At 43.2% G+C, this 27,512-nt stretch overlaps 1 protein-coding gene across 9 annotated transcripts in view; it reads right to left on the reverse strand.

Moving 5' to 3' along the window:
* The window catches only part of SYNE2 (spectrin repeat containing nuclear envelope protein 2), a 1,823,309-nt gene that overhangs the window by 405,603 nt on the left and 1,390,194 nt on the right, over positions 1-27,512 (reverse strand). For all 9 annotated transcript variants that reach the window (XM_069207355.1, XM_069207357.1, XM_069207362.1 and 6 more), the window contains 4 exons: positions 22,128-22,324; positions 6,326-6,458; positions 5,416-5,598; positions 3,844-3,990 (listed from right to left, as the gene is read on the reverse strand). In XM_069207355.1, the coding sequence (XP_069063456.1) occupies positions 3,844-3,990; positions 5,416-5,598; positions 6,326-6,458; positions 22,128-22,324 (660 nt within the window). The remainder of the gene's footprint in view (positions 1-3,843; positions 3,991-5,415; positions 5,599-6,325; positions 6,459-22,127; positions 22,325-27,512) is intronic.

Genomic DNA, 27,512 nt, shown 5'->3' on the forward strand with positions numbered 1-27,512 from the left:
CGCCACGTGTTCTTACCAATCCATCTTTCTTTTATTGCAGTGCAGGATTCCATTTGGGTATTTGGTGAGGGAAGTTCTCTTTAAGGATTCAATAAACCAACACAAGAGGTCAGCCTTCATTCACTTCCTACATTCCAAATCTCATGAACTCCATATATATATATAAACAAATGAATAGCTGCACTTGAAGCATAGTGACTAAACTTAAACTGAGAGCTTGGGGCTCACTTCAGTTGCTATTTCATTGAGCCACTAGGATATTCCTGTCCTTTGCTCTCTTGACCTGCTTGAACATATCAATCATTCATTCAGTAGTATCCACTTTCATCCCTCTGAGGTTGCTTGTTAATAGCAGTCTCGGCTTCTCTTTTCACCCTGTGGGCCTGTATTAAATCTGGAGTCAGGATGGAGTAATGAAACAGGAGGTCATTTCTAACTGAAAAAAGCTAAAAGAGCACCGTCAAGAATACCAGCCCTTCGTGGTCAGAGACAAGCCCCCCCGCGGTCTAGCAGGTGGTCAGCAGTTTTTTCATATGGATAAGGAAAGTATTCTTATTTAGTTTCAAACACATTCCCCTTGCAATAGGGAGGAGACTGGGTTTAAACCCTTCCACTGTCCTTATGATGTATAAATAGGCTACAAAATGCATGTAAATCCATAGAAACCTTGGTAGCGAAATGCTTGAATGATAAACTAGTCTACTTAGAGAATCTCTAAACCATTCCTTGTAAAACGCTCATCGACCCCACTTGCATATTTCCATCACAGTGATTCTTTTCCTGTTCTAGGAATGTAGCTTGTGACATGACATCCTTCCCAGAGTTCCTTGCAACTGAAAACCTAAATTGTGAAAATTTGTTTCAGTGTGCGCATATCTCCTATCCAGAACATGCCTCTGAACTACAAAGTAAAGCTGCTCTTTTAGCGGATACAGACCCCCACAGACAAAGGGCACCAGTAAGTCTTCTATAAAATGTAACTCAAAAGGAGAATGGTATGGCTATACCTAGTAAGTCAAAGATGTGTCTATGTCATTTTCAGTGACAACTCTCCCACTGCTTTCTGGGCTTCCAGAGAGAAAGTCATGTTTCATGGCACTGTAGAATATTTTCCATATCTCGTAACTGCTAGAAGCATACATGATAACGGGAATCTAGCTGCATTGTTAGTCCTGGGACAGCCCAGGTTATCTGTAAACTGCAAATTGGGTTCTAAGCACATTTTTTCAAAGATCACAAATTAAACATTGCATTACATTTTAGGCAGTGATGGCTACATCTCTGGAACTGTGGATGCCAGAATCAAATGCACTTTAAAAACAAACGATCTGTTAAAAAAAATGGGCCGTACTAATCCATCCTCCAGTACAGGTTTATATGGCTGAATGCTGAGTACCTGCAAGGAAACGGGTGCGCAGACTGCTTTCTTACACAAGGTTCAGTAATGACCTTTTGTAGAAAGTAAAACCCATATTCTTTATCAGGTCAATTTTATGCTAAAACTAAAGGACTAGTTATCGTTGTTGAGTCACTTAATAGGATCCAGAATGCTCATCTATTAATAGCTTAGGAAGTAATTTTTTTGATATAGAGCAAATAGCATGGCTTATCTGACAGTGGATTTCTGGAGACTAACCCAAACCAGTCTCATCCTATAGATCCCATGTCTAGGTAAGGGCGTTAGCATTTGTGTCAAACAGCATAAACCACCGAACCCTAACCAGATTAATTAATGCTAGTCAAAAAAGTTCAACATCAAAAAGTTGGCAAACCACCTGATGCAAGTAATTCACACTGTCGTAGCCCCAGACCTAATTGACTTCTTGTCCTATAGATCTACAAGGCAGAACCTCAGATGCACTGGATGCCGAAAAGGTATTGGACTATGTGCAATGACCATACAAGATGATACTGCTGGAAAGGTTAGGCTTTATCCTCTCCTTCAGGGTATAAGTGTGGCTTCTATACATGTGCCCCACAGCACGGGTTTGGATCAATGGCACCCTATCGAAAGAGTTTTAATTGAGAAGAGGGACTATACAGGGTTGACCCCTGTCCTTACCCCTCTTTGAGATAGTAATGGAACCAATAGCCAACCTAGGTCTGCCCGATGCCCTGCCCTGTGGACTCCACTAGGACGGCACTCAAGTCTTGAGGTGTCTCCTAAAGTTAAGTAGGTCCTGTGTCTGTTGCAGGTGGATGGGAAGAGTGTTCTAAGTCTTGACGGCGAGGTGGGAGAACAATCTGCCACCGGCGGTTGTTCTGTGGATGCGTGAGATGGTGACGAGGGCAAGGTCAGCGGAGTGAAGCTGTCTGGTTGGGGTGTAGAAGGAGAGCCGTCTGTTGAGGTATTGTGGTCCGGTGTTGTGCAGTGCCTTGTGAGCGTGGGTGAGGAGTTTGAACGTAATTTTCTTGTTGACGGCGAGCCAGTGCAGATCTCTCAGGTGGGCTAGGATGTGATGGGGCTTGGGTGACCGTCCTTCTGGTTCCAGTGGGGATCCATTTGTAGATCTTCTGAAGCATGCAGAGGGTGTTGAAGCAGGAGGACGAAACGGTGTGGCTTGCTGGGTCATTGATAGCGAGGAGTCCAGGATGTATCGGCGGGGTCCTTGGTGAGGGAGAGGATCAGCTGGGTGTTATCGGCATATGAGACGATTTTGATGTTGTGAGATCGGACGATGTTTGCGAGCAGAGCCATATAGATGTTAAAGAGGGTCGGGCTGAGGGACGATCCCTGGGCTACACCGCAAATGATCTTGGTGGCTTCAAAGCGGAATGGAGGGAGGCAGACTCTTTGGGCTCTGCCAGTGAGGAAGAAGGTGATCCAGTCCAGGGCTCTGTAGCGGATCCCTGTGTCTTTGAGGCATGTGCGTAGGGTGTGGTAGCAGAAGGTGTCAAACATGCCTGAAAGGTCCAGGAGGATGAGGGCTGCGGTTTCTCCATTGTCAAGTATGGCCCTGATATCGTCAGTGTGGGCAATGAGGGCGGTTTCAGTGCTGTGGTTGCTGCGGAATCCAGATTGCGATGGGTCCAGAGTGTTGTTCTCCTAGAGGAAGCGGTTCAGTTGTTTGTTGACAATTTTCTCAATGACTTTTGCCAGGAAGGGGAGCAGGGAGATGGGCTGGAAGTTCTTGAGGTCCGCTGGGCCGCCTTGGGTTTCTTGAGTAGGGCGTTGATCTCAGCGTCATTCCAGCTCTCTGGGAAGGTGGCGGTCCCGATGGAACTGTTGATGATCTTCCGGAGTTGGGGGTGCAATGACGAAGCTTGATTTGTTGAAGATGTGGTGAGGGCAGGGGTCGGATGGTGAGCCGGATTGGGTGGTGTTCATGATTTTGATGGTGTTGTGATCGTTGGCGTGGGTCCAATTAACTTCCCATCAGGTATCTTCCATATGTAATATTGAGGACCCTCATAGATGTGTTTTGCTAAGAAGTAAATTAAAGATTTGACAAATACCATTAACTAATTTCTGATCCCACAGCTGGTGCAGAACATAAATATCACTAATGCATAAGTTGCAGTTGCATTGCAGCCCAGCGATCAGAGGGGTCCACTGCATCCAAATTATGGCTGTCTTTTACAAGCAGACTGAGGTGGGTGCTGGCTGCCCATTTTCTTTGCTGCTGTTAGGGTCTATGGCACCCTTGCTAGACTGCTGATTTCAGATAAGCCTTAATCAAACATTAATATGTTCCACCAGTAATCACTGAATGTCACGTATCCAAGCTTACTGTTACTTTAAAAGCGATTTTCCAATTGAAGCTCATGTTCAAAGCCCATCCCATCTCACCCATACACAATTACTAATGCACACAGTGGGGCATACAGGCAGCCTTTAGTTACCTTATACTCCCGCAGAAGATCTTCCACTTGGGAAGCACTGGTTTCTGTATCCAAAGAAACATTATCTTTAACTTGTTGCTCTAGGTGGTCCATCCAAGCCATCAATTCAGTGATTGCTCCATGTGATGACAGTTTTTCCATTTGTAGCTAGAAATGATAATGTACAGTAATAAGTTCTGAGTAGTATGGCATTCATTTTCTTATTGTTTTATGATAATATATTTGACAGCAAACATAAATGTACAACAGTGATGAGTAAACAAAGAAAACAGTTAAATGGTCTTTGACCGGAGATAATAAAATCACTTGAGCTTCATAAAAAATAAGACCAATTAATACAGTGCATGGGGAGGCTCAATTGGACCTACTCACATTAAAAGGCCCTTGATAAAGGGTTTGTCAATGAACATGTGATGATATCCACACCAACAGGCCACAAATGTCCATTTCCTCATAACTTTAAAACAAGTTTTTCCTCTTTAGGAACATGTAACTAAATGTATCCTAGTGGTGAGACAGAAGCTTCTGACAAATATGGTATAATAAGGGAAATAAAAAGAAGTTAGTGAGATCAGACATGTATTCCTCCATATCCCTTAGGGTAGAAAGAGTCATGCATGCCTGTTTTGCCTCATATTTAAAAAACAAACATTTTGTGATGGTTATTCTTCAGATTGATCAAAATAGGCTTTCTAGCTAAAAAAACTTGTTTCATCAGTGGGTATTATACCATTACCCAGCCCTATTCCAATTAAAAACGCTTTTACGTCATCCAATGAAACAATATGCACAAAGCCAAATCCAGTGCCACCACCCTAATGCATTCTTTTGTATTTTCCCTTTATTTCAAACAGCTTTGTATTAAATTATTCCTGCTTTGCAGTACAGCAAAATATGTCAAGTCAGCAGAGCAGGAAATAGGAGATGAGGGGTACAGTGGATGGACTGCTTAGAGGGTGGTAAATGCACTAATTATCTTTACCTGCTGTACTGTTGACAACACCTTTTTATAAGGGGCTATCTAACACACTAGGAAGCTCGGTCACACATATCTGAGGATATTACTTGTCTTCACAATTTCGCTCACAAAACAATCAGACAATTGACCCCAGTCCTTTTCCCACTACACTAGTAGGCAATGTATCTCTTCATTAACTTTACAAAGGAAACATACAACATTTGTATTTGCTGAACATCTTTCAGACGAGATGACTAATTATGCTTTGCATTATATTTTTTATATGCCTTATCTAGTGTTCACAATATGCATATGTGCATACCTCCCCACTAAGCAGGGTCTGTACCACTCTAAATATTTACAAAAACATATAAACGAACTGCATACCATAATTTACAAGTTCTTGATCATTAAACCGTAAAGGCCCCTGAGGGTTTACTGCTTGAAGTTCAAATCACTTTTTTGTACCTTTGGATTTTGTAGTCGAGCCAAGTCAGATATAATAGCTAAGAAAACTCAGCAAGTTAGTTACATATAAATTATTAAATTATGTCATTTGATATTCCATCTTAATAAAGAGGACTCACGGAAGCTGCAAATGTAACAGTTCTTACTTGAAACAGTTTGTCTTGAATTTCTGGAACTTCAGTGATTAACTCTGTCCACTGCTGCTCATACTGCACCAGACTTGAGCGAAGGGTAGCAGTGTCAGCTTCTTTCAGACGTAGAAGTTGGTTACCAGTTCTTATCGCTGATGTCTTCAGAGATGATTTTACATCCACTTCCTTTGATAATTCCTAAATGTGTTGGGAAAGAGGAAAACAGACCGAGGAAATACTTAGATGATATTTGCTTTAGTTTGAGAATGATCTCCACTAAACGTATTGTACACATTTACTAAGAACATAGCTTAGTATGGGTCAAGATCCAAGATTTGCATCACCATGTGAAGGCTTGCACATCAATGGATAATACAAGACCTTTACATTGTGCTGTGGATCATGGTGCTAAACCCATACTAACAAATTATTTGATGGCTGGTTTCCAGCCTAGCACATAGAGATTTATATATAGTAGACAGAAATTGTATATTTCATATTTTTATTGCTGTATTTTATGTGTTTATGCTGCAAAATGACCATGTGAATAAGCATTTCGTAAAATCCAAACAAAAGGTAAAGCCATTTATAAAATTCAGTAAAGTGCTAGAAAACGTTGTATAATGTAATGACATATATGAAATGCTTTGGAAAACTTCATAGGAAAGTGGTGTGATGGACACAGTGTCCTCAAGAGAACTTATAGGACAAGAATTAAGTAGGCACACTTCTAGGTACCCGACTGCCACTATGAACAGCATAGTTGGATATATGTGGTTACGGGCAACAATTTGAGGGAGTAGAGAGAACTGGAAAGGAAAATGCTGCTTTGCCAAATGTGGCAAGATAACCCTACAAGTCGTGACTGCAGAGGTTCCTAATTTGACATTGGCCTTAATTTCTTACAAAGTTGTCTTTTTCTTACAAAGAAGCTGTTGCTGTTGTTTCTTATCGTCTCCAAGTCCTGCGATGCATTCAGGGATTCCTGCTTCCAGTAGCTCAGTTTCTGAAGAGTACTCTTCAACCAAGTTGTCAGCTCATCAGCCTCCTTATTGTAGCTATGGAACACATATGAAAGGAATGTGACATGTTTATGAATGTACAGACATTGTAAAGGAAACAAACAATTACTTATGACTATTGACCGAGCTTGCACATGCTCATGGATTTATTTCTGGGATATTTGTGCTAAACATAAAGGATGGAAGTGTATTTACTCATAGAAGGTTCTGAAATCTGGAGACAAATAACACTATTTTCAGCTAGTGTCACATTTGAAGACACTCTAACTTTCAAAGATGTATTTTCAAACACAAACATATTTACCAATCACAGGTATTTTCTTCCCTCTTGTGCCAACATTATAAGGGATACCAAAATGAATGACTTAAACAATCAACAAAAATTATGACATATATACAAAACAATTTGCATTTCTTTCTATTTGTACTTCTAAATTACTCTATGCTTCTCTACTGGTATCTCTACTATTCCTGCAAGTAGTTAGTAGTTATCTACAAGGAGTGATTTGCAAGTTTAGCTAAAGTCTAAGGATTCACAGGCTGCATCAAATATTCGACTTTTGAGGCAATTAACTATGAGAGCTTTTAATCAAGATCAAACCTTTAACCACAGTACACAAGCATGTGATCACCCGACAGCATACAATATGCAAAATACAATGTACACACTTGTCCTCTGAATATGATAGATAATTCCTAAAACAGGGATCTATCTAACTTTTACCTATAGAAGTGTACATTAGGTATGGTGGGGTATTCTATATAATCACTTCAGGACTGCACCTTTACGACTGAAGACTCACCAAAAAGTAATGTAATTGCAAATTAAGCCTTCAGGTGCACTGCTGAACCAACAGCATGAAAAGTACACATACACATTTGTTAAGGACTCAAATTTACTTCAAAGAACAATAGGTTGAGATGGTAATACTAGTTTCTCAATAAAAACATGCCTGTGGCTTTCTTCTCCTTGGCTATAAAAATAATCACCATGAAGATCTCTTGAATACAGTGGTGCAGCGGAGAAATTGCTGGAACCCCTTACATAATAAACATGACCTATATGTACTCATGAGACTAATCTAACTGTGTGGTAAAACCTTAGACACATGTGAAGTGATGCATTCAGAACCAATAATAGAGTGCATTCACTGTAGCGGTATGGAAGAGTTTAGTGTGTGATGTAACATTACTAACTGAAAAGTAATAATTTGATATTTTAAATCATCACTTAAGTTTAATATGATTTAGTGTAACATGACAATACTTTATGTAATGTGTGCACCAATGTTGAATGTTAACATTGAGAAATGTAGTTCTCTATCATCCTTGAAGTACAAGTTACTCACTTTCGGTCACGAAATATCTGGTAGAGACATATTCTAGTTGCAGATTCCTTACCTTAGAATTTCCCCCTGGCGTCAGACTGGATCCGGAGATTTTTCTTTGAGCAATATCCTTGCGCGTCGGCAGGTGGCGTCGATCGACTCTGCAGGCGTCGTGGTCACTGTGATGACGTCAGGAGTAGTATATAGATGCCGCCCTCGCGCAGTGACGTCAGTTTCTTTTAACGACTTTCCACGCCAAAGCGCAGAGCCGCTAAGAACACTGAGATTGGTGTGCCAGAGCTAAGGACCTGAAAGGGGGAATCCCTGTCCCTAGAAATCAGTTCACAAGCAGGGAGGATGGGTGGGCGGTAAGGAATCTGCAACCAGAATATGTCTCTACCAGATACTTCGTTACTGAAGGTAAGTAACTTGTACATCTGATAGAGACTTCTAGTTGCAGATTCCTTACCTTAGAATAGATACCCAAGCTATGCCATCCTCGGTAGTGGGCTGCAAACCAAGATCATACTAGGAAGCCCTGCAGGACCGAATGACCAAAATAACCGTCCCGACGGACCTGACTGTCCAGACAGTAGTGCTTAGCAAACGTGTGCAGGGACGCCCACGTAGCTGCATGGCAGATATCCAGGACAGGAACTCAGCGTGCTAACACAGTGGAAGCAGCAGTTGCTCTGGTGGAATGAGCACGCAAGCCTCCAGGAGGTTGCTTTTCGGCCAAAGTGTAGCACATTTTGATGCAAAGAAGCACCCATCAAGAGATGGTACGCGTTTACACAGCCTCCCCTTTTTTTGCACCCACATACCCAAGGAAGAATTGATCATCCACCCGGAAATCTTAAGATTAAGATAGAATGCCAATGCTCTTTTTGGGTCCAGACGGTGGAGTCCCTCCTCCTCATGAGAAGGATGTGTGGGTGCGTAGAAAGTAGGCAGGGTGATGGACTGGCCTACATGAAAAGGTGTAACCACCTTAGGAAGGAAGGAAGCCTTAGTCCGCAACACCACTTTGTCAAGGCACACAGACAAGTATGGAGGTTTAGACGAAAGGGCTTGAAGCTCACTCACCCTTGGGGCAGAGGTGATAGCTACAAGAAAGACAGTTTTGAAGGTGAGAAGCCACAAGGAACAATTGTGCATCAGCTCAAAGGGAGTACACATTAAATAAGTAGGGACAAGATTGAGGTTCCACTCAGGCATGATAAATGGAGTGGGAGGAGATAAATAGGTGAGGCCTTTTAGGAATCTACTCACAATAGGAGATTTAAAAAGTGAGGGCTGATCAGGTAATGTAAGGAAGGCTGAAATGGCAAATAAATACCCTTTAAGGGTGCCCAAAGCAGAGCCCTGCTGGGCCAAAGAAAGAATGAAGAGAAGAACCTCAGATAGAGGGGCAGAGAGGGGATCAACAGATTTGTAGGTGCACCATGCCACAAATTTATTCCAACGACAGGTGTATACAGTTTTGGTGGAGGGATGTCTGGCTGCCAAGATAACATTGCAGACTTCAGGAGGAAGATCAAAAGTCGTCAACTGGCACCGCTCAATCTCCATGCAGGAAGGCGGAGGTTGAACAGGTTTGGGTGAAGGACCGTCCCCTGTTGGTGCAACAAAAGATCCGCCCGAAGATTCAGTCTGAATGGAGGATCGATGAACATGCTCAAAAGCTCTGGATACCAGACTCCATGTGCCCATTCTGGAGCCACCAAGATGACTTGGGCTGAGTCGTTCATGATTTTCTTGAGCACTCTGGGCAGAAGTGGTATAGGTGGAAAGGAGGCCGGAGTTCCACTCAAGACGAAAAGCGTCTCCAAGCGAGTGCCGCCTTGGAAACTCCAACGCACAAAACAGATGACATTGCGCGTTCTCTGCGTAGGCAAACAGATCTAAACAAGGCTCTCCCCACTGCAGAAAGAGACCTTGGCCCACCTCTGGATGGAAACACTATTCGTGATCGGCTGTGCATTGACGGCTCCGGCGTTGAGAGAAGCCGCCAGATGTTGAACCACCAGGGTAATGCCATGTTCCAGCCATGTCCAGAGGCATAGTGCCTCCTGACAAAGGGTCCAGGACCCTACTCTGCCCTTTTTGATGCAGTACCACATGGCAGTAGTATTGTCCGTGAACACCTGCACTACTTTCCCTTTGAGAGAGGGAAGAAATGCTTTCAACGCAAGCCTGATCGCCTGGAGCTCCAGAAGATTGATATGGAGACCAGACTCCGCCGGAGACCAGAGGCCTCTGATCTCCACCTCTCCCATGTGGCCGCCCCAACCGAGAAGTGGCGCATCTGTCACTATAGATAAATCTGTTTGGGGAAGGGAGAGGGATCTGCCATGGATCCAATGCGGATTCGAAAGCCACCACTGCAGGTCTTTTGCAGTCCCCTCTGAGATCTGGGCCATATCGGAGAGATTCCACTGATACTGTGCCCACTGGGACTTCAAGTTCCACTGCAGAGCCCGCATATGCCATCTGGCATGTGTTACTAGCAGGATGCAGGAGGCTATGAGGCCCAGCAGCCTCAGAGTCAGTCTCACCAAAACCCAAGCTGAGGGTGAAAGTTCGGAATCATAGCCTGAATGTCTAGGACTCGCTTTTCGGGAGGATAAGCTCGAAACTGCACTGTGTCCAGAACAGCTCCAATGAAGGGGAGCATCTGAGAGGGAGTCAGGTGTGACTTCGGCATGTTTAAAGTGAACTCCAGTGTGTGCAGGAGGTTCGCCGTAGTCTGAAGGTGGGAGATGACTTTCTGGGGCGAGTCTGCCTTCAACAGCCAGTCGTCGAGGTAGGGGGAGACTGACACTCCGAGACTGCGAAGATGAGCTGCAACCACCATCATAACTTTAGTGAACACCTGAGGGTGGTAAGGCCGAAGGGGAGCACGGTAAACTCAAAGTGCTCGTGACCTACTACGAATCGTAGGTAACGTCTGTGGGCAAGCAGGATAGGGATGTGGAAATAAGCATCCTGCAAGTCCAACGCTACCATCCAGTCTCCTGGGTCCAAGGCAGACAGAACCTAGGCAAGGGTGAGCATTTTGAATTTGTCCTTCTTGAAGAAGTAGTTGAGGTCCGAAGGTCTAGGATAGGACGTAAACCCTTGCCATTTTTCGGCATCAGAAAGTAGCGGGAATAACAACCACAACCTATTTGGGGCGCAGGGACCTTTTCTATAGCTCCCTTGGCCAAGAGAGCTGCGATTTCCTGGCAGAGAAGTGCCAAATGATCCTCTGATGGAGACTGAAGGATGGAGGCATGGCTGGTGGAGCAGATTCGAAAGGGAGGGAGTAGCCCTTTCAAACGATCTGCAAAATCCACCTGTCCTTAGTGATGGCTTCCCAGTGGGGAAGGTGATGGCAAATCCTGCCGCCAACTGGATGGGAGTGAAGGGACGGACTAAGAGGGTTTGGAGGCTGCAGCAGGGGCAGAGGTAGACTGGGCAGACCTCTGGTTCCCTGTCCCAATTCCACATCCCCGGCCATGCAGAGGCTGGACAGCATAGGTGGCACGGTGGCTGGGTGGAGGACGTGACAGGGAGCCCCTTCCGTAGCCACGAAAGGGGCGAAATGAAGACTGTGGGGGAAAGGGGCAGAGGAAAGACCAAGGGACCGAGTCGTAGCCCAGGAATCCTTGAATCTCGCCAAGGCTGAGTCCGCTTTGTCTCCAAAGAGACGAGAGCCATCAAAGGGCATGTCCATGAGAGACTGTTGGACATCCCCAGAAAAACCATAAGTACACAACCAGGTGTGGTGTCTCAAGGCTACCGTCGTAGCAACTGATCTGTCCAGAGAGTCGGTCGTGTCCAGCCCACAACGTATTGTGAACTTTGCCGAATCTCTCCCATCGTTCACAGCTTGGGAGACGATAGCATGGGCCTCCTCCGGTGTCTGCGGCAGGACTTGTGCAACCGTATCCCACAAAGAGTGGGTATAGCGGCCCAAAAGGCATATGGTGTTCACAGACTGCAACCTGGACTGGAGGAAGAATACAACTTCTCACCAAACTGTTCCAGCCTTTTTGATTCCCTATCCGGGAGTGCAGAAGGGAATGTGCCTGAAAAGGAGAAAGCCTGAAGGACAAGACTCTCAGGCGTGGGGTGTTGGGACAGGAACTTAGGGGGTTATTCTAACTTTGGAGGAGTGTTAATCCGTCCCAAAAGTGATGGTAAAGTGACGGATATACCACCAGCCGTATTACGAGTTCCATAGGATATAATACGTAATACGTCTGGTGGTAAATCCGTCACTTTTCTGTCACTTTTGGGACGGATTAACACCTCCTCCAAAGTTAGAACAACCCCCTTAGTGGGCCGATGGCGGCATGCGATAGGCCTATTCACAGGAGCCCCTTTGTTGGGTTTGGACCAAGTACCCAAAAGGACATCGGTGAGGGCTTCATTGAATGGCAAAAGGGATTCTGATGTGGAAGCCCCTGGCTGAAGCACCTCCATCAGTAGATTGGACCTGACCTCTACAGTAGGAAGCTCAAGACCAAGGACCTCAGCTGCCCTACTGACCACCATACCATAAGTTGCTCCCTCCGCCGTAGCCACGGTAGGAGGAGACAGCATGCCAGCATCTGGAAAAGTATCCAGACCACTGATGTCACCCAATTTCTGAGCCCAGTCCAAAGATGGGTCATCCTGGTGTTGATAAGGGTCCAGGGACCCCTCCAATCCCTCCCTGAATTCATACCCATAGTAAAAAGGGTCCGAAACCGACCTGGGGCGAATAGGCCCCATTGAAGACAAAGGCTGCATCGGCAGACGCCGCTCCAACTTCGAGTCATTGGGGATAAGGACCGGGTCAGTGTCGATAATGGGCACTACCGATGTCGGGAGCATTGACAATCGACCGGGGAAGGTCTCAATGGTGTGACCGGCACGGTACGGATCCGCAAGCAGATCCGGAGGAGACCCTGGTTGCCGGAGCCGAAGCCGCCGGCGCAGAACCCGAAGGCCCCTCAACCGAAACCCTTGGGCCCGAAGGCGCCATATCGGGGTCGGTCCGCCCAAAGATGAGGCGCATGGCCTCATAGAACTCTTTAAGTTGGGCGGGGTCGCTTGGGCTCTGGGAAACTCGGGGAAGCGCGAAGCGGACCCAGACTCAGGCTTCGAGGACAGAGGCCTTGAGCGTTGACGCTCTTCCCGCGTCACGTCAGCTGAGAGATTGGGCGATATCGGAGAGCGATGGGACCTCTTCGACTTTTTCCTCTTCTTACCTGCACCTGAAGATTTAGAAGAAGACAAGTGGTGATGGCTCCGCGAACGGTCTCAAGCTTCTGGTCGTGGTCTCGCTCGAGACACCACAGACAAACCCAATGCGGATCCGTCAACCGACAGTCCTCGCACTGCTTTAAACCAGTCTTCAGAGACATCCTCGAAGCACCAAATATCTCACAAAAACTCGACAAAATGGTCAAAGTCGGTCAAAAAAGAGACCAGGGTAGCTGTAGTAATCACACGAGAGAGAGAGATGAACTTGAGTTGTTTATTCTCATTAACTCCTCACACTCACTGCCAAACTCTTCAGTTCAACATTCTACTGTGAGCTCCCGGCTGTTCCAAAGCCCAACATTCTAAGGTGAGTGGAACAAACTATTCCACTAGTGAACTTGAATATATACCTTTAAATAATATCACAATACTATTCTTATACTAATATATATATATATATATATATATATATATATATATATATACATATTTACACATAAAAAATGTAACACATTACTCTTGTGTATACAATTTTCCACACAACATTATATCTGAAAAGATATGAACAGATAAATGTGCTTATAACAGTAGCTCTTCTCCACATCAGCGCGTGGCACGGAAAGAAAAGAACTGACGTCACTGCACGAAGGCGGCATCTATATACTACTCCTGACGTCATCACGGTGACTACGACGCCTCGATGGCCGCGGAGTCGACCAACATCACCTACCGACGCGCAAGGGTATTGTTCAAAGAAAAATCTCCGTCCGGATCCAGTCTCAAGACTGGGGGAAATTCTAAGGTAAGGAATGTGCAACTAGAAGTCTCTATCAGATACCCATATATACATGTTCAAGCTTAAGAAAAAATGATAGTATTACAGAAGTATGATCAATTTTAAGAAGCAGTTTGTAGCTAAAAAAAGTCTAAAGGCGCAATTGAGTCTAAAGGCGCACTGATCAGTCAGTTTTGCTTGGAGCTGCATAATAAACTTCCAAACTTTGGCCAGATCAGCCCGTTCCTTTAAGGCGAACACCAATGATCTGGCCTCCATGCAGGGTCTTATGCCGTGGTGGAGAAAAAGAGGTCTTAATAAAGTGCGTTGTGCATTCATCAGTTCTGGGTTGCAGCACAATAGATGGATGAAAGTTTCAAATTTGTATTCGCAGAGCCTGCAACCCTTTATGTTACTGAGGGAGTTCTAGTTTGGATTTAGCCTCTTTGTCCACAGACCAAGCAGTCTTGCGAAAGCAATCTGTGTCACGCAGGCTTTCCTGATGGTGCAGGTAAGGTATGACTGTGGTGCCAAGTGCAGTGAGGTGTTTGTATAAGAGGCCGCCAGCACTTCTTGCGCAGGAGTATTGCTCAGTTTTTCCAAGTCGCATGCCTGGGAAAACGTTTTTGTCTGTCTTCTCAGCACAGATTTGATTGATATATGTGACTGTGCTAATCAGATCAGTTCTGCTTGGTCGATTTGGATTTTGTTTAAAGCTACAGTTAGATACTATGCCCAGGGGTTTATTTTTGTTTCAAAGATGTAACAAAGAGCTGATTTCAAGGTGTTAGGAGGGGCCATAATTATTTTGTGATAGTATTTCAGGAATGCCCCCATCTAGGCCCAGTGCTGTTCTTCCCGTCCAAATTCCAGCCTTATCAGATGGCTCCTTATGTATTGTGGCAGCTTGAAAACTCTTTTATAGATTTTGACATAGATCCTTTCTATCAAGGTGGTGGATTGACCGGGAAGGGCTTTGTGACCATAGTTCAATGCTGGAAGAAAAGTGGCTTTGAGAATTTGGAGAATTAATCTTGCGGAAGGGCTTTCTATTAGCTTATTTAACTGACATATTCTGGTTGATATGCAGTTGGCCTTTGCCTTCAGAAGATGAAGGTGGACTTTGGGCCCCGTGGGTGATAGTCGGACACCCAGATAGTTGTACACATCTGTGTTGGAAATGATAAGTGGCCCCAGCTTCCAGCGAGAATGCTGATGTTTCGATGACCCACCAAATATTACAACTTTAGTTTTGGTAGCATTTGCCTTCATTTTGTTTGCCATATTGTAGCTGTGCAAGGCTGTTAGTGCTTTTTATAGCCCAACTTTGGAGTGGTCCAGCAGAACGATATTGTCTGCATATTGCAGCAGGGTGACTTTTAGCTTTCCGATTTTTAGTGGAAGCAGGTGTGCTTGTCTTAGCGTTAGCGACATATCTGCTGTGCAGAGGTTGAATAATAGCGGTGCAAGTACGCATCCTTGTTTTAACCACTTGGTAGTGGGAATCTCTTAGCTGACTGTGGAGTTCGATGGCTTGACCCTTACCCAGGGGGATGTTTACAGTAATGTTATTGCCCTTAGAAGATTATTTGGGATAACCCAATTTTTTAGCTTACTCCATAGTAAATTCCTGTCCACTGCATCAAATGCTGCAGAATAATATACAAAGGAAGCGAAAAGTGGTAGTGACTTTTTAGCAACAGCCTTATGAGCTAAAAAAGAAAGGGGTATGATGTTGTCCGTGGTCGTGGAAATCCCTCTAAAGCCGGTTTGATTTAGTGGCACTATCTCCTTGGCCTCTGCCCAGCTTTGTAGTTCTTCCAAAAGGACTGAGGAGAAATCATTTGCTTCAATATCCAAAAATGCGATAAGACGATAATTAGCTGGATCTTGCCTTTCCCCCTTTTTGTAAATTGGGTGTAGTATGAAGCCTCTCCAATTCGATGGTACTTCCTGAGAATCAAGGCAGGAGCAAACAGTGCAGAGAGGATTGGTGACCAGAGCTTTGAAGCTTCCTTGAAAATATATGCAGGAATTCTATTTGGGCCGGGGGCCACAGACGACCTCATTCTACACATGATGTTGGAAATTTCACCTGAAGAGTGAGCAAGTCCCGTGGCCGGCTGCGGTTCGTAATTTTCCAGTTCTTCCTTTAGTTGTTCCGGGGAGAGTGGGTCAACTGCATATTATGTTTTTATGTGTTTTATCCATGTATCTTCGTTTATCACATTGGTTCGTTGGACATTTTGGCCCATCTTGTTTTTAATGTATCTCCATAAGTCACCACGGTTGTGTTTTCTTATCAGGAAATAGATATGAGCAGACTCCTTTTCCACTTATTGGCGTTTTAGGGACCAGATCAGCTGCTTATGTTGTTTGGTGTGTACTCGTAATTTTAATGCTAGCTCTTTTTTTATTGAAGGGTCCCTTGTTTTAGCATGTAGTCTTCTCAGTCTACCAAGATTCAGCTTGATTCAGATTGCTGTCCCTTATTGAATGATAGGGAAGGACTTTTGAGAGATGCTGTTGTTAGTGGATCCTGCTTGTTGTAGTAGACTGTTGGTAATGTCTGGCCATTTGGTTCGAAGTGTTTAGCTCGTCGGTGACAACAGAATCGGGCCGTTGAAATTTAACCAGGATTTGTATGCTTGAAATGCCATAGGTCCCCATTTTATTCATCTGAATATTTGTGATTCTTCTCCCCCCTGAGAGTTTCCTACTGATTTATGTGTTTCCAAGCACCTTAGGTGCGTCTCAAAGCTTGCTATGAGTGGAAGGTGGTCACTGGCATTTAGCTGTAAGATTTAAAAAGATGGCAGATAATTGATAGCTTCTTCAGTGGCGAAGATGTAGCCTAGGATGCTCTTGCCCTGGAAAGTTGCTGGGAATGACTGTGCAGAGGGGCTTGCTTTTTGAGAATGCTGAATAGAGATGAGGCTGTGTTTGCTATGGAATTGTTGAAGTTGTTGGGTGACCAAGCATACCGGGCGATCCAGGTATGTTTTTGTTCCTAAAAATCGGAGATTAAAGTCCACACAGATTATGATGTTAAAGCCAATGTGATCACAGAATACTCCGTCCAAGGTATTGCTTAGTTGTGCCATACTTTCTGCTCTTGTTTGGCCGAATATGTTAAAGTAGAGATTGGTTATAACAGATTTTAACGTGTGGCCTTTTGGTTTAGAGATTTCCAATCTTATTACTTGTAGCATTTGATTATGTGTGGGAACTGTGCAGACTTTGAAGTCTAGATTAACATTTCAATAAATCGAGGGGTCACTGGAGGGTCTCCCAAAAATATTTCCTTTTGTTTTTAGTTGTTGTATTTCATGGAAACCTGAGATGACCAGTGGGACGGTAAGCCAGGTTTCTTGTAGGCATAGTATATTAGCATGTTTTAGTAGCTGTTGAGCTGCATCGTGTTTTAGGAGTCTCTTCAGGCCTTTAGTTATCATTTTGAATAAGGGAAAGCTCAAAAAAGAAATTAACAAAGGAAGAGTTTCAAATATTGCCCATACCCGTGAAAGATACCAATACAGATTTGACTTTAGGCAAGCAGGGATTTGCATAAGATGGGCCTTTGTCTACCTTGGCAGGGTGACCTAAAAAAATGATGGACTAGAATGTGGCCTACAGCGAATGCCAGTGGCTGAGATTAAAACATGCATTCTATCCATCACCTTGTTGTTGTTACACACTGCTCCAAGGCACCAGAAAACAATGATAGCTAGAATCAAGAAGGTGAGTCTCCTGGAGCATGAGAAGGTCTAGACCAGTGGTTCCCAACCTTTTGATTTCTGTGGACCCCTACTTTAACATTAAGGGAACAAAGGGACCCCCACTGAATCATCATTGGAATCCGGGGACCCCCGCCTGAGTCATTACTGTTAGCTGGGGACGTAATTTGTCACCATTTGTTAATATTTTTTTATTTTCTAGGCTGTCGCGGACCCCCTGAGAAAACTTCGCGGACCCCCAGGGGTCCCCAGACCACAGGTTGGGAACCACTGGTCTAGACTCAACCTGTTGACCTATGTAAGAACCTTGCACCTCTTAAAGAAATTTCTAATGTCTATCACATTCCATTTAAGGACTTTCAGGAGTTTACCCAGTAGGAGTACTGGAACAAAAACAGGCAGTAGGAGACCAGCCCAGCATAGTGTAATGATACACACATATCAAAGCAAGCACATAACTCTTTTAGAGCCAGAAAGAGCCAAGTCACATCTCTATATGAAATATCCCACATCCACCTCCATCCAGCATCTCAATGCCCACATACTGAGCCCCAGCAATTTAGTACAATGGTAGTGGATGATGAGGCAAAGAACAAAACTGCCACCATGAGGGCACAAAAGGCATGAAAGTATAACTACTGAATCACTTTTCAAGTTAGGAGCTGGACGAAGTGGGAGGCTCTGCACCCTTACTCCAAAATAGAACTATAGAAATGAACTAATAAAAGGGTAGTATTACTATCCCATAGCAACCCATATTTATGTTACAGTCCTACAGAATACAAAACAGTAAACAGTATGCACAGTAGCATGGCACAAGCACAAAAGCACATTAGCTTTGTTCACAGACGAATTTCACCCAAGATGGATATCACTGATAGTGTAAGTGATGCTTGCATGGCCTCAAAACAGTGGTACAACTTGGAAAAGACACTAGGGAGGAAAGAATGGAGGGGAGGGACCCTGTTCTACTAAATAAACATCTTATGCTCAGCTCTGCATGGCCACAGTAGAGGCAGTGGTACAGGGTGTGGAAGAGAAACTAAATGGGCTCCTCAGTGAAGCAAGAAAAGATACAAGAGGTTGGATGTAGGATGGAAAGTAGTGTTACAGTGTAGCTGATTGAGTGAGTGAGTTTAAGACCTTCAGGCAAACTGTAGTGGATGCCCTATATTAGATGGAAGAAAAGTTTGATAATGACGGGAGGAGCTGTCTTCTTTGTATGCTGGGTGTCGTGGCTTGCATGTTGCAGCATTCTCTTCTGCAGTACATTGAGGAGGTATTATCTGAGATTCTAGGTCAACAGCAGGAAGAGGGCAAAATGTGGTGGTTCAAGCATATTGGATCAGTAACGTTTAGAGAAATCATGGAGATCACAGTGATGGTGGAGGGTACGTTGAAGAATTTGGGTTATTAGATGAGAGTGATGGAAGCCCCACTCAAACAATAAACACAATATCAGGGCTAACCACAAAAGTTACTAAATAAACCTGTGCTTAACCTTCTGAAGCAAAAGCAGTCTTGTCTACAGGCAAGGTTTAAAGTATTTACGTAGAACTCAAACAGTAATAAACACAGCAGAAGGAAAATGTAGTAATATATAGTACACATTAAAAAATACATCAAATGACAAAAATAAATACAATTAAATAAAATTACAAAAATCTAATCAGTAGAACCAGAGCTTTTAAGACTGTTGGTGAAATCAGAGCCAAAAAGCACAAAGTACTTGCGGCTCTCTGATTGCGCTGCACCATGGGAAAACCACAACCTGAGTCTGACCGCAATAGAGCGTGGGTCGGATACAGGGACCGCTTTCACTGGATCTCCTTAAGTCCGTGCAAGGAGCTTCCGTTCACATTGGCAAGGCTGAAATGAGGTCTCTGTCTGCATGAGGGGCAGGTTGGGCATCACACATAGTTGTCATTTTGGTGTGAAAAGAAAGTTATTGCATGGAGCTTTGTGCTGGAAGTCTTCGTGGGCTGTCGCTGTGACTTGCAGGTCTCGCTGGAGCTTCCGTCATTGCGTACATCACTGTTCAGCCTGTGGAGTCCACATTGCTTTGCGAGGAGCCCAAACGTCTGTTATTTTCACAAGGTGTTCTGTAGGATACACTCTGATGCTAGAGAAGGGCCCAGGACCTAGTAGGCACCTCTGAGGGATCAGGACACACTCCAGCGGAGTCCCAGGCAGGTCTAAGCAGGTCCAGTTGGTGCTGGTCAGTGGGGGAGATGCAGGGAGGCTCTGGAAGTTTGTTGTTTGCTGGTAGCTCAAAAATGAGGTCAGCCAACTGACCCTTGGAGTCACTTCTGGAGAGCGTGGGTTCAAGGCAAGGAGGTCCAATCTTACTTCTTCAGACAGCAGGGTAGTCCTTCTTCTAAATCTCCCACAAGTCTAGAACTGTGAGAACCTGTAATCTAGAGTTCTGAATAAAGGTTCAGAAGATGCCTTTTTTATCCACAGTGCCGGCCTAGGGGTGGGTAATGCATACTTTACTAACCTATAGGTTTGGCTAACTTAAGAGGTTTGGCCCCAAAGTAGGGGAAAAAGGGCAGACGGGCCTAGGTGTGACCAGCATTTGTCAGTTGCTGGGCAGGTAGCCCTTAGAAGTCAGGAAGAGGGTGGGCAAGCCCTGAGACTACCCTTTAAAGCTCAGGAAGACTGAGTACAACACACCATGGCATCTTGCTCAGGACAGAAACACCTTGCCCACACCCAAAGCCCATTTGTCCCAGTGTCTGGATGGAATACACCACAGGAGAGTCATTCACAGTCTTGTGGCAGGACACTCACAGAAAGGCACATTTGGTTTAGGCAGAAAAATTCCAACTTTCTGAAAGTGGCATTTTCAAGACAGTATCTTAAAATCATACTTTACTATTAAAGAGGATTTTAAATTACATTTGATTTGAATGCAGCAACATTTCTCAATCTGGTCTCAAAGTAAAGTTATCACTTCTTAAGTGTAATAAGATAACCCAGTGTTTAGTCTGAGGGAGATGTTGCCTTTCAACAATTAAATATGACTTTAAGTGTTTTCACTCTCATGACATGTACAATTTAAATATAAAAGTCCTACTTTTTAAATACTCCACCCACCCAGCCTTAGCAGATAAGGCATACTTTATGGGTGACTTATACGTTTTAAAAAGGAAGGTTTAGGCTTGGCAAAAGGTTTAAGTTGCCAGATCAAATGGCAGTTTACAACTGCACTTAAGGTTGCATTGGCAATCCTGAGACATGTTTTACAGTGCTACTTTACAGTATGACACAATGATTGCTGCAACCCACTAGTACCATTTAATTTACAGGTCCTGGGTGCAGGTAGTACCATATATTAGGGACATATATGTACATTAAATGTACCATCCGGGTGTAGGCCAATTTTACCATATTTTAGGGAGTGAGCGCAAGCATTTTACCTCTGGTTAGGAGAGGTACAGTACACATAGTCCTAATGCCAAGAAAAACCAAATTCACAAATTCAATAAAAACATGGGTTAAGCCAAAAACTCTGGCGGAATACAATGCCAAGGATGTCAGGTTTAAATGTACTTCAGTAGAATATAGGTATAATATCCTTGGAATGGCTTTACAGAAGACACATTTGCTGAAGTAGAAGCAACACTTGCTGTTTTTTCTAAAAATGTAAAATAATTTCTTTGAGAAGTGCTCTGAATTTGTTTTACAGAGAAGGGGTGTTGTACTAACAACCATGTTACATTTAGAAACTCCCATGTTCAAGAAGTGATGTATTACTTATTGTTGTAACCTGCCTAGAAGAAGATATGAGCTAGGCTGATAAAAACTGACTGAATTCTCACTAAAAACAGCACAATTAGGAAACAATGTTGAATGCCCAGCTGTGCGCTAGAAGACACGTTTGTGAAAATAACTTAAAACAATATATCTTGCACTTCCTCCCAGCTCTCACTGCAACCTAAAATGGAATAACCATGTTAATAATTCTGTGATATTATGATACGTGAAATATTTAATTTGAAAGTATCTACAGTTCATTCCACTGCACTTTCAAAGCTGCCACCTTAGGTGTAATTTACAATGTCCACTCTAAAATTTGTTTGGTCATATTCTAAACCTGGCATTCCTTTTTTAAATTCAGGATCCACTCCAATACTAACACTGTTCCTATAGGTAAAGCATGACTTATCATCCCTGTTTGCTGTACAAACTCATTTTGAAGCATCCCTCACAAACCCCTTCTCAAAACAAATATGTAGACGCAAATATAGTGTAGCAATACCAACAATGTAGTTGGGGAATTGGCGTGTTTCAATTGAATGTCAAGTACTGAATCCCACCAGTCACCTGATTTGTAATACAGTTACATTTCAGCCAGTTGACTTTTATGAACCTAGTATGTGTTTTTTTTTTCTTCTACAAAATCATGACAGCTTACTGTTGTTCACTATATAAACTAAGAAAATTAATTTTACAATGCAGTACTGCTGAACAGTCCCATCAATATGAAAATTGAGAATCAAAGTCTTTAATCGTTAATCAAGTCTTACTTTTTCAGGTGATGAAAACTTATATGGTAATAGGGAGTAGAAGTATGTAACTACCTGGTACAGTTGTTGATCCTGAGATTATTAATGATCATACTTACCAGCTCAATTGTTGGAGCAGGGTTTCAAGTCTGTGTAGCTCATGGTTGACGGCTTTGCTAATGGATGAGCTCTGGGTTTCTAGCTTTGAAATCTGTGTCTTGAGCTTGTCACAATTCACTGCACATGACACCCTTTTACCTTCTCTGATTGTCTGGTAAAGTTGGGCATGTTTCTCTTCAATGTTTCTCTTGACTTGCTGTATGAAATAAAAGAAAGTACTGTTCTGAAATACTTAGAGGTTTATTGGGAAGCTGTAGGATTTCAAATAAGGTTAGGCTATGGTCTTAGACATAAGTAGGTGGTCCTGAGGGTTCCAAAAAGTAGTTAAATCAGAATCTCAGGTTTGTGGAGATCTTATTGGAGAATGGGAGGCCCTGACCTAACTTATCAATGCTTGTTTGAGTGTAGCAAGTTTAATGGAACGCCCCAATGTGTCAGCTTTTTCCACTGGAGGGCCAAATATGGCAGTCTGGTCCACAAAGGAAATGTAAAGTAGGGTATTTTTAATTTTTACAAACCCATGAATTAATACCTAAAATTGTCAAAATATTGTAAAGGGGGCATGTTGGTCTGGTAAACCGTTTGGTGAATGAATAACAAGCCAGATATTTTGACTTAGTCTTAAGAACCCAAAGAACATCCCCTTGTACTGCTTTATCTTAATGTTAACCATACTGATGAGGTGGAAGTAGTTGGGGAGAGATTTGTCACCATATTGTCAAGATTGTGGGAAAGACTAAAAACCTACAAAAGTCTTGATTTAGACATACAATGGTGGTCATATTTGTAGTACATAATTAAAGTACAAATAAACTGAATTCCAAGGTGGCCAACATCAGTGGTAGCCATCTTGGATTCTATTTCTATATTCTTTAATACAGTGGTTCCTAACATTTTGACTTCTGTGGTCCCACCTAATCATTACAGGCGTCCCCAGACCACAGGTTAAGAACCACTGCTTTAAACTATTTATAGCATTCCAAGCTGGCCACCATGTTGCTTTTACATGCAGTGTGACCCAATACGGCAGCCGTCTTGCATCTCTGTAACTACATTAAGAATTACAAAATACTGAATTCTAAGGTGGCCATCTTGAAACTATATCACTATATTAAAAAATACAAAATATTGAATCTTAGATGGTCGTCTGATAGTACTGGCTTTGACAATACTTGCGCCACACAAGAGCTGGCTAACCATTACATGTATTGTCAGAGCAAGACTGAATAGCATTACCAATGATTGTTTAAACACAAAACTTTCTGACACACAGCAGTGTGGTTACTTTCCTTCTAGAAGAGAGACCTTAGAATCTCTGTTGCAAGTAAGGAGGTCTTAAAGAGAGATAACCATCCTATCTCATGCTCGGTGCCCAAACAAACCATCGGTCCTCTTGCAAAAGAGTCCTATTAAGCAGACACAGTCAGCTGATGCATTCCAAGCTTTGAGAAATGTACTTACGTCTACACTCCATTTAGTATGTTTTAAATTATCCAAGCCTTGCATTTCACTCACAAACCTTAGGTAAGAAAATCTATGAATCAACAGATTTAATTTAAATCACCTGAGTTTAATGTCAGCTTTCAAACCTTAAGCATTTGAAAGTCATCACAAAGACAGGTTTGGATACCACACTGCACCTTAAAAGTCAGGTTCAAGTGCAGTGCAATTGGCACTGCATCATATACATGCTATAGTGGAGTCTACATATTGCTACTGCTGACAGTCTCACAGCACTTGTACGAACATCTACTACTACTCTGTTCAAGTCACTGGGAATTAGTCAAAATGCCAATGTAGATACATTTTGAAATGCAGCCCACTGACCTTCCAAAAAATCTTTTAGGCTACAGTGAAGGAGCAACCTATAATTTTGCTACATCTGGAAACAAACTATACAATGAAGATGTTTTACAACGTTAGATTTACACAACTCAGACACAACAGGAGCTTAGCTTGTTTCTCTCACACAACACACATGGGCAAGTGGCAGCAGCAGCAGTACATGAATCTCCCACACACTACAACTCATTGCCTGGAGCACTGAGAATCACAGTCCTGGAGAAAGGAGACGGGCATCCATGACTCTTTACTGCTCATTCTCTTACTTTGTTTCTAGTAGAGTGTCAAGAAAGATTAGTTTTAGGATACCTTAGAGTAGTAAGGCATCTTCAGCAGAGCTCTTCCTTACTAAGCAAGCCTCAACAAAAGATACTGGTAAGAAAGCTCATATGGTTAAAATATTCCTGCAGAGATACATGTGTAATCTGTGTAATCTACGCGCCACAGGTTTCAATAGCTGTATTATGGCTTACTTGCGTATTATGCCTGCTCGAGTGTAGTGGATGTAACAGGCATGCCACAGGCCTGTATCCTAGCAAAATTGCTAAACTAGTTATCTGCTTGTTGCAGACAGTTATGAAAATGAGCATTACTATGCTGTAATAAGTGCCAAAAACACAATTCAGTCAGTAGTGCATGCTCCAAACAAGCATTGGAAAAGGCAATATGACTAGCCCATGCGAGAATAGTTGCCTTTGAAGATATTTTTTAGTCTTGTTGTGCAGCATGGTCACAATTTAGAAGAAAAAAAAACAACTATGACCTGGCCAGTGCTGGCTGCATCACAGTGCTTTTTTTCTCATGGTGGGTACAGGGACAACACAACCAACAGTAGGGAGGGCGGGAGGGAAGAAGCAATACAGATAAATGAAAAGTTAGAGAGAAGAAGCAACATGGACAATAGGAGAGTAAAAAAGTGCAATGATAGGGCCAGTACTGGCTGTGTCAAATTACATTTTTTCTTATGAGGGATGGTGGGGGTCAACACAGACAAATGGAGGGAGTGTGGCAGAGAAGAAGGGACAAGAAGAATGGGAGGATGGGAGGTGTGAGGGTACAATCAACACGGAGAACTGTAGGATGGGAGAGAAGAATCAACATAGACAATGGGAGGGTGAAAAGTGGGAGTGGAGAAGCAACACATGAAAAATTACCATGGGAGAAGAAGAAAGAATAAGAGAGATGGGAGAAGAAGAAAGAATATGAGAAATGGAAGGGAAGAAGCAACAAAGATAACAGGAGGGAGGGAGAGAAGAAGCAACATGAAAAAGCAACATGGGTGAAGAAGAAAGAAGCAACACAATGGGGAAGAAGAAAAAATAGTATCGCAATCACAGTGCGGGTAGCGGAAGGATATTAAACCAAATAAATCAATCAATACTTGGTCCATGCTCCAAACGAAAGAAGAGGAAGTGAAATCTGCAACCCCATGTCAATTAGGAGGAAGCAGATGAGAGTGATGATGGAGCCAATAAATGGTGAGCAATGGGCAGGCTCCAAGCTCTTTTTAGTAAACAAATTGTCATGCACACCATACATACGCGAGGCACTGCGATGGGAAAACAACCTACAACCACTGATCTCCTCGCTGGCCTTAGGCAGCAGCTTAGCATTAGCATACCACTGCAGTCTGCCGCATCTTTGTGAACTTTAAGAGATTCATAGTCTCTCTCATCAGGCACATAGATGCTTGTGCTGTCCAAACGCACATGGCAAAGTTCTTCAAGCACAGCACAGGACTGGCACCACATCCCTCAGGAATTTCGTGTGAACTGCTCTCCTCTGCCATTGTGCTGAGGGTGAGGAAGAAGGATGTCAGAGCTTCAATAGTCGATGCAGTATCATCAAGACAGTGCTGCCAGAATCTACTCTGCCTTCCCCTGCATTGGCGATAACTAGACAACTTCAGACAGGCCTTTGTGGCAGTGACAGTGATATTGTCAGAGTAGACACAGACTCAGTAATCTTGTTCCCTGTCCAGCCCTGCTCCCAGGCATGGTCTTTAGAGGTGATGCTTTCAGAGGGCTGTGAAAAGTAGTTTTTCACATTACCAGCCAATCCAGGAGAGGGTCCAACATGAGCTAGCAGAGTGGTGAGTGAACACAGACCCACAGCAATGTATCCAGCCTGTAATTGTGCACCTACTTTTTGTGAACAGCCTTTAATTTTTCAATGTGGCCTGTGTACTAATATGTTGCAATGCAAAACATTTCAGTCGCAAAACACCACCTGCAGTTCAACCCCTGTCGTTTTTGTGAGTCATAGGCCTTGGGTGTAAAAAACGGCTCTGTGTAGCTGGCCTTTGGTGTATAATAATCAGCCTTATTTCCTTCCACTTAAGAAACATGTGAAATTGACAATGCATTATTGTGACACAATAAGTGACTTAAATAACCAATACACTCCTCCCAACTTTCGGCTTCCAGAATTATAGATCAATGTCATCAGCATGGATTTCTGGTCCACTGAACACTACCAGAAAAGTGGTGATAACCTGTCTTTATGAGATAAGAATAAGAAGATTTATGTAGAAACAGGCAGTGAATATAAAATATCCTGCACTGGTTAATTTCTTGGGATAATGTTGACAGGTAAAAATAATCTTGGGCTAGAGAATGTGGATTACAGAAATCATAGTATGTGATGTTTATGAGATTTGTAGCACTGACTTACCCTTTTAAGGTATCCTAGAGTGGTGGAAGCAAACAAAATGGTGCTGGATTGAGCTGGTAGACATGAACCTAAACTATACAAGCCGGGTTTTATGCTTCTCTTTGAAGAAGGTGAAGGAGCTGATCATGCCAAGAGAAAGCAGTAATTTGTTCCAGTTGGAGGTGGCCAAGTAAGAAAAGGAACGTCTGCCAAATCTAGAAAGACGGATGCCCGGTCTGAGGCTAGCCACTGTAAGGGTGAACATAACAGCTGCAGGGTTGGTAGGAAGGAGATTCTGCAACATTAGTACAGAAGACCTGTGTTATGAAAACCTTCAGAGAGTGGCACAGAAGTTTGAAGGAGGCTCTTTTCTGCACTGGTAGTAAGTGGAGAGCTTTGTTGTTCCTTAAGTATCAGCTGGCAGATTTAGCACTGGTCTAGTGCCAGCTTTCCCCACAAACTGAAGTCTTTTGATAAGGAAGTCAGGAATGTCAAGATAGAAGGCATTACCACAGTCTAAGCGAAGAGTCACAAACGAGTTAAGTGCAGTATTTCATGACTTAACAGGATTCCAGAAAACACTTTATGAAGCATTTTGAGGATGCCATTGCAAGCACATCTATATTTACTTCGAAGGTGAACTTGTAAAAACAGGAGGATTTCACACATTTCCTGCAGTTCATGCATGTCGCATGGTTCTCCCTGGAGAAATAAGGCCCAGGGAGAACACGCATTTGCAATGCAATGGGTCTTGCGTTTGCTCGAGTTAGAACTATTAGCATTGTAAAGTCCTAAACAGACTTTTCTTGAAACATAAATTGAAAGTGCAAAGTAGTACAGTTGTACATAAGTGAGCCGATTTTGCGCCACGCCATGAGCATGAGTGTGAA

This window comes from Pleurodeles waltl, chromosome 9, assembly GCF_031143425.1.
Source record: "Pleurodeles waltl isolate 20211129_DDA chromosome 9, aPleWal1.hap1.20221129, whole genome shotgun sequence".
NCBI lineage: Eukaryota > Metazoa > Chordata > Amphibia > Caudata > Salamandridae > Pleurodeles > Pleurodeles waltl.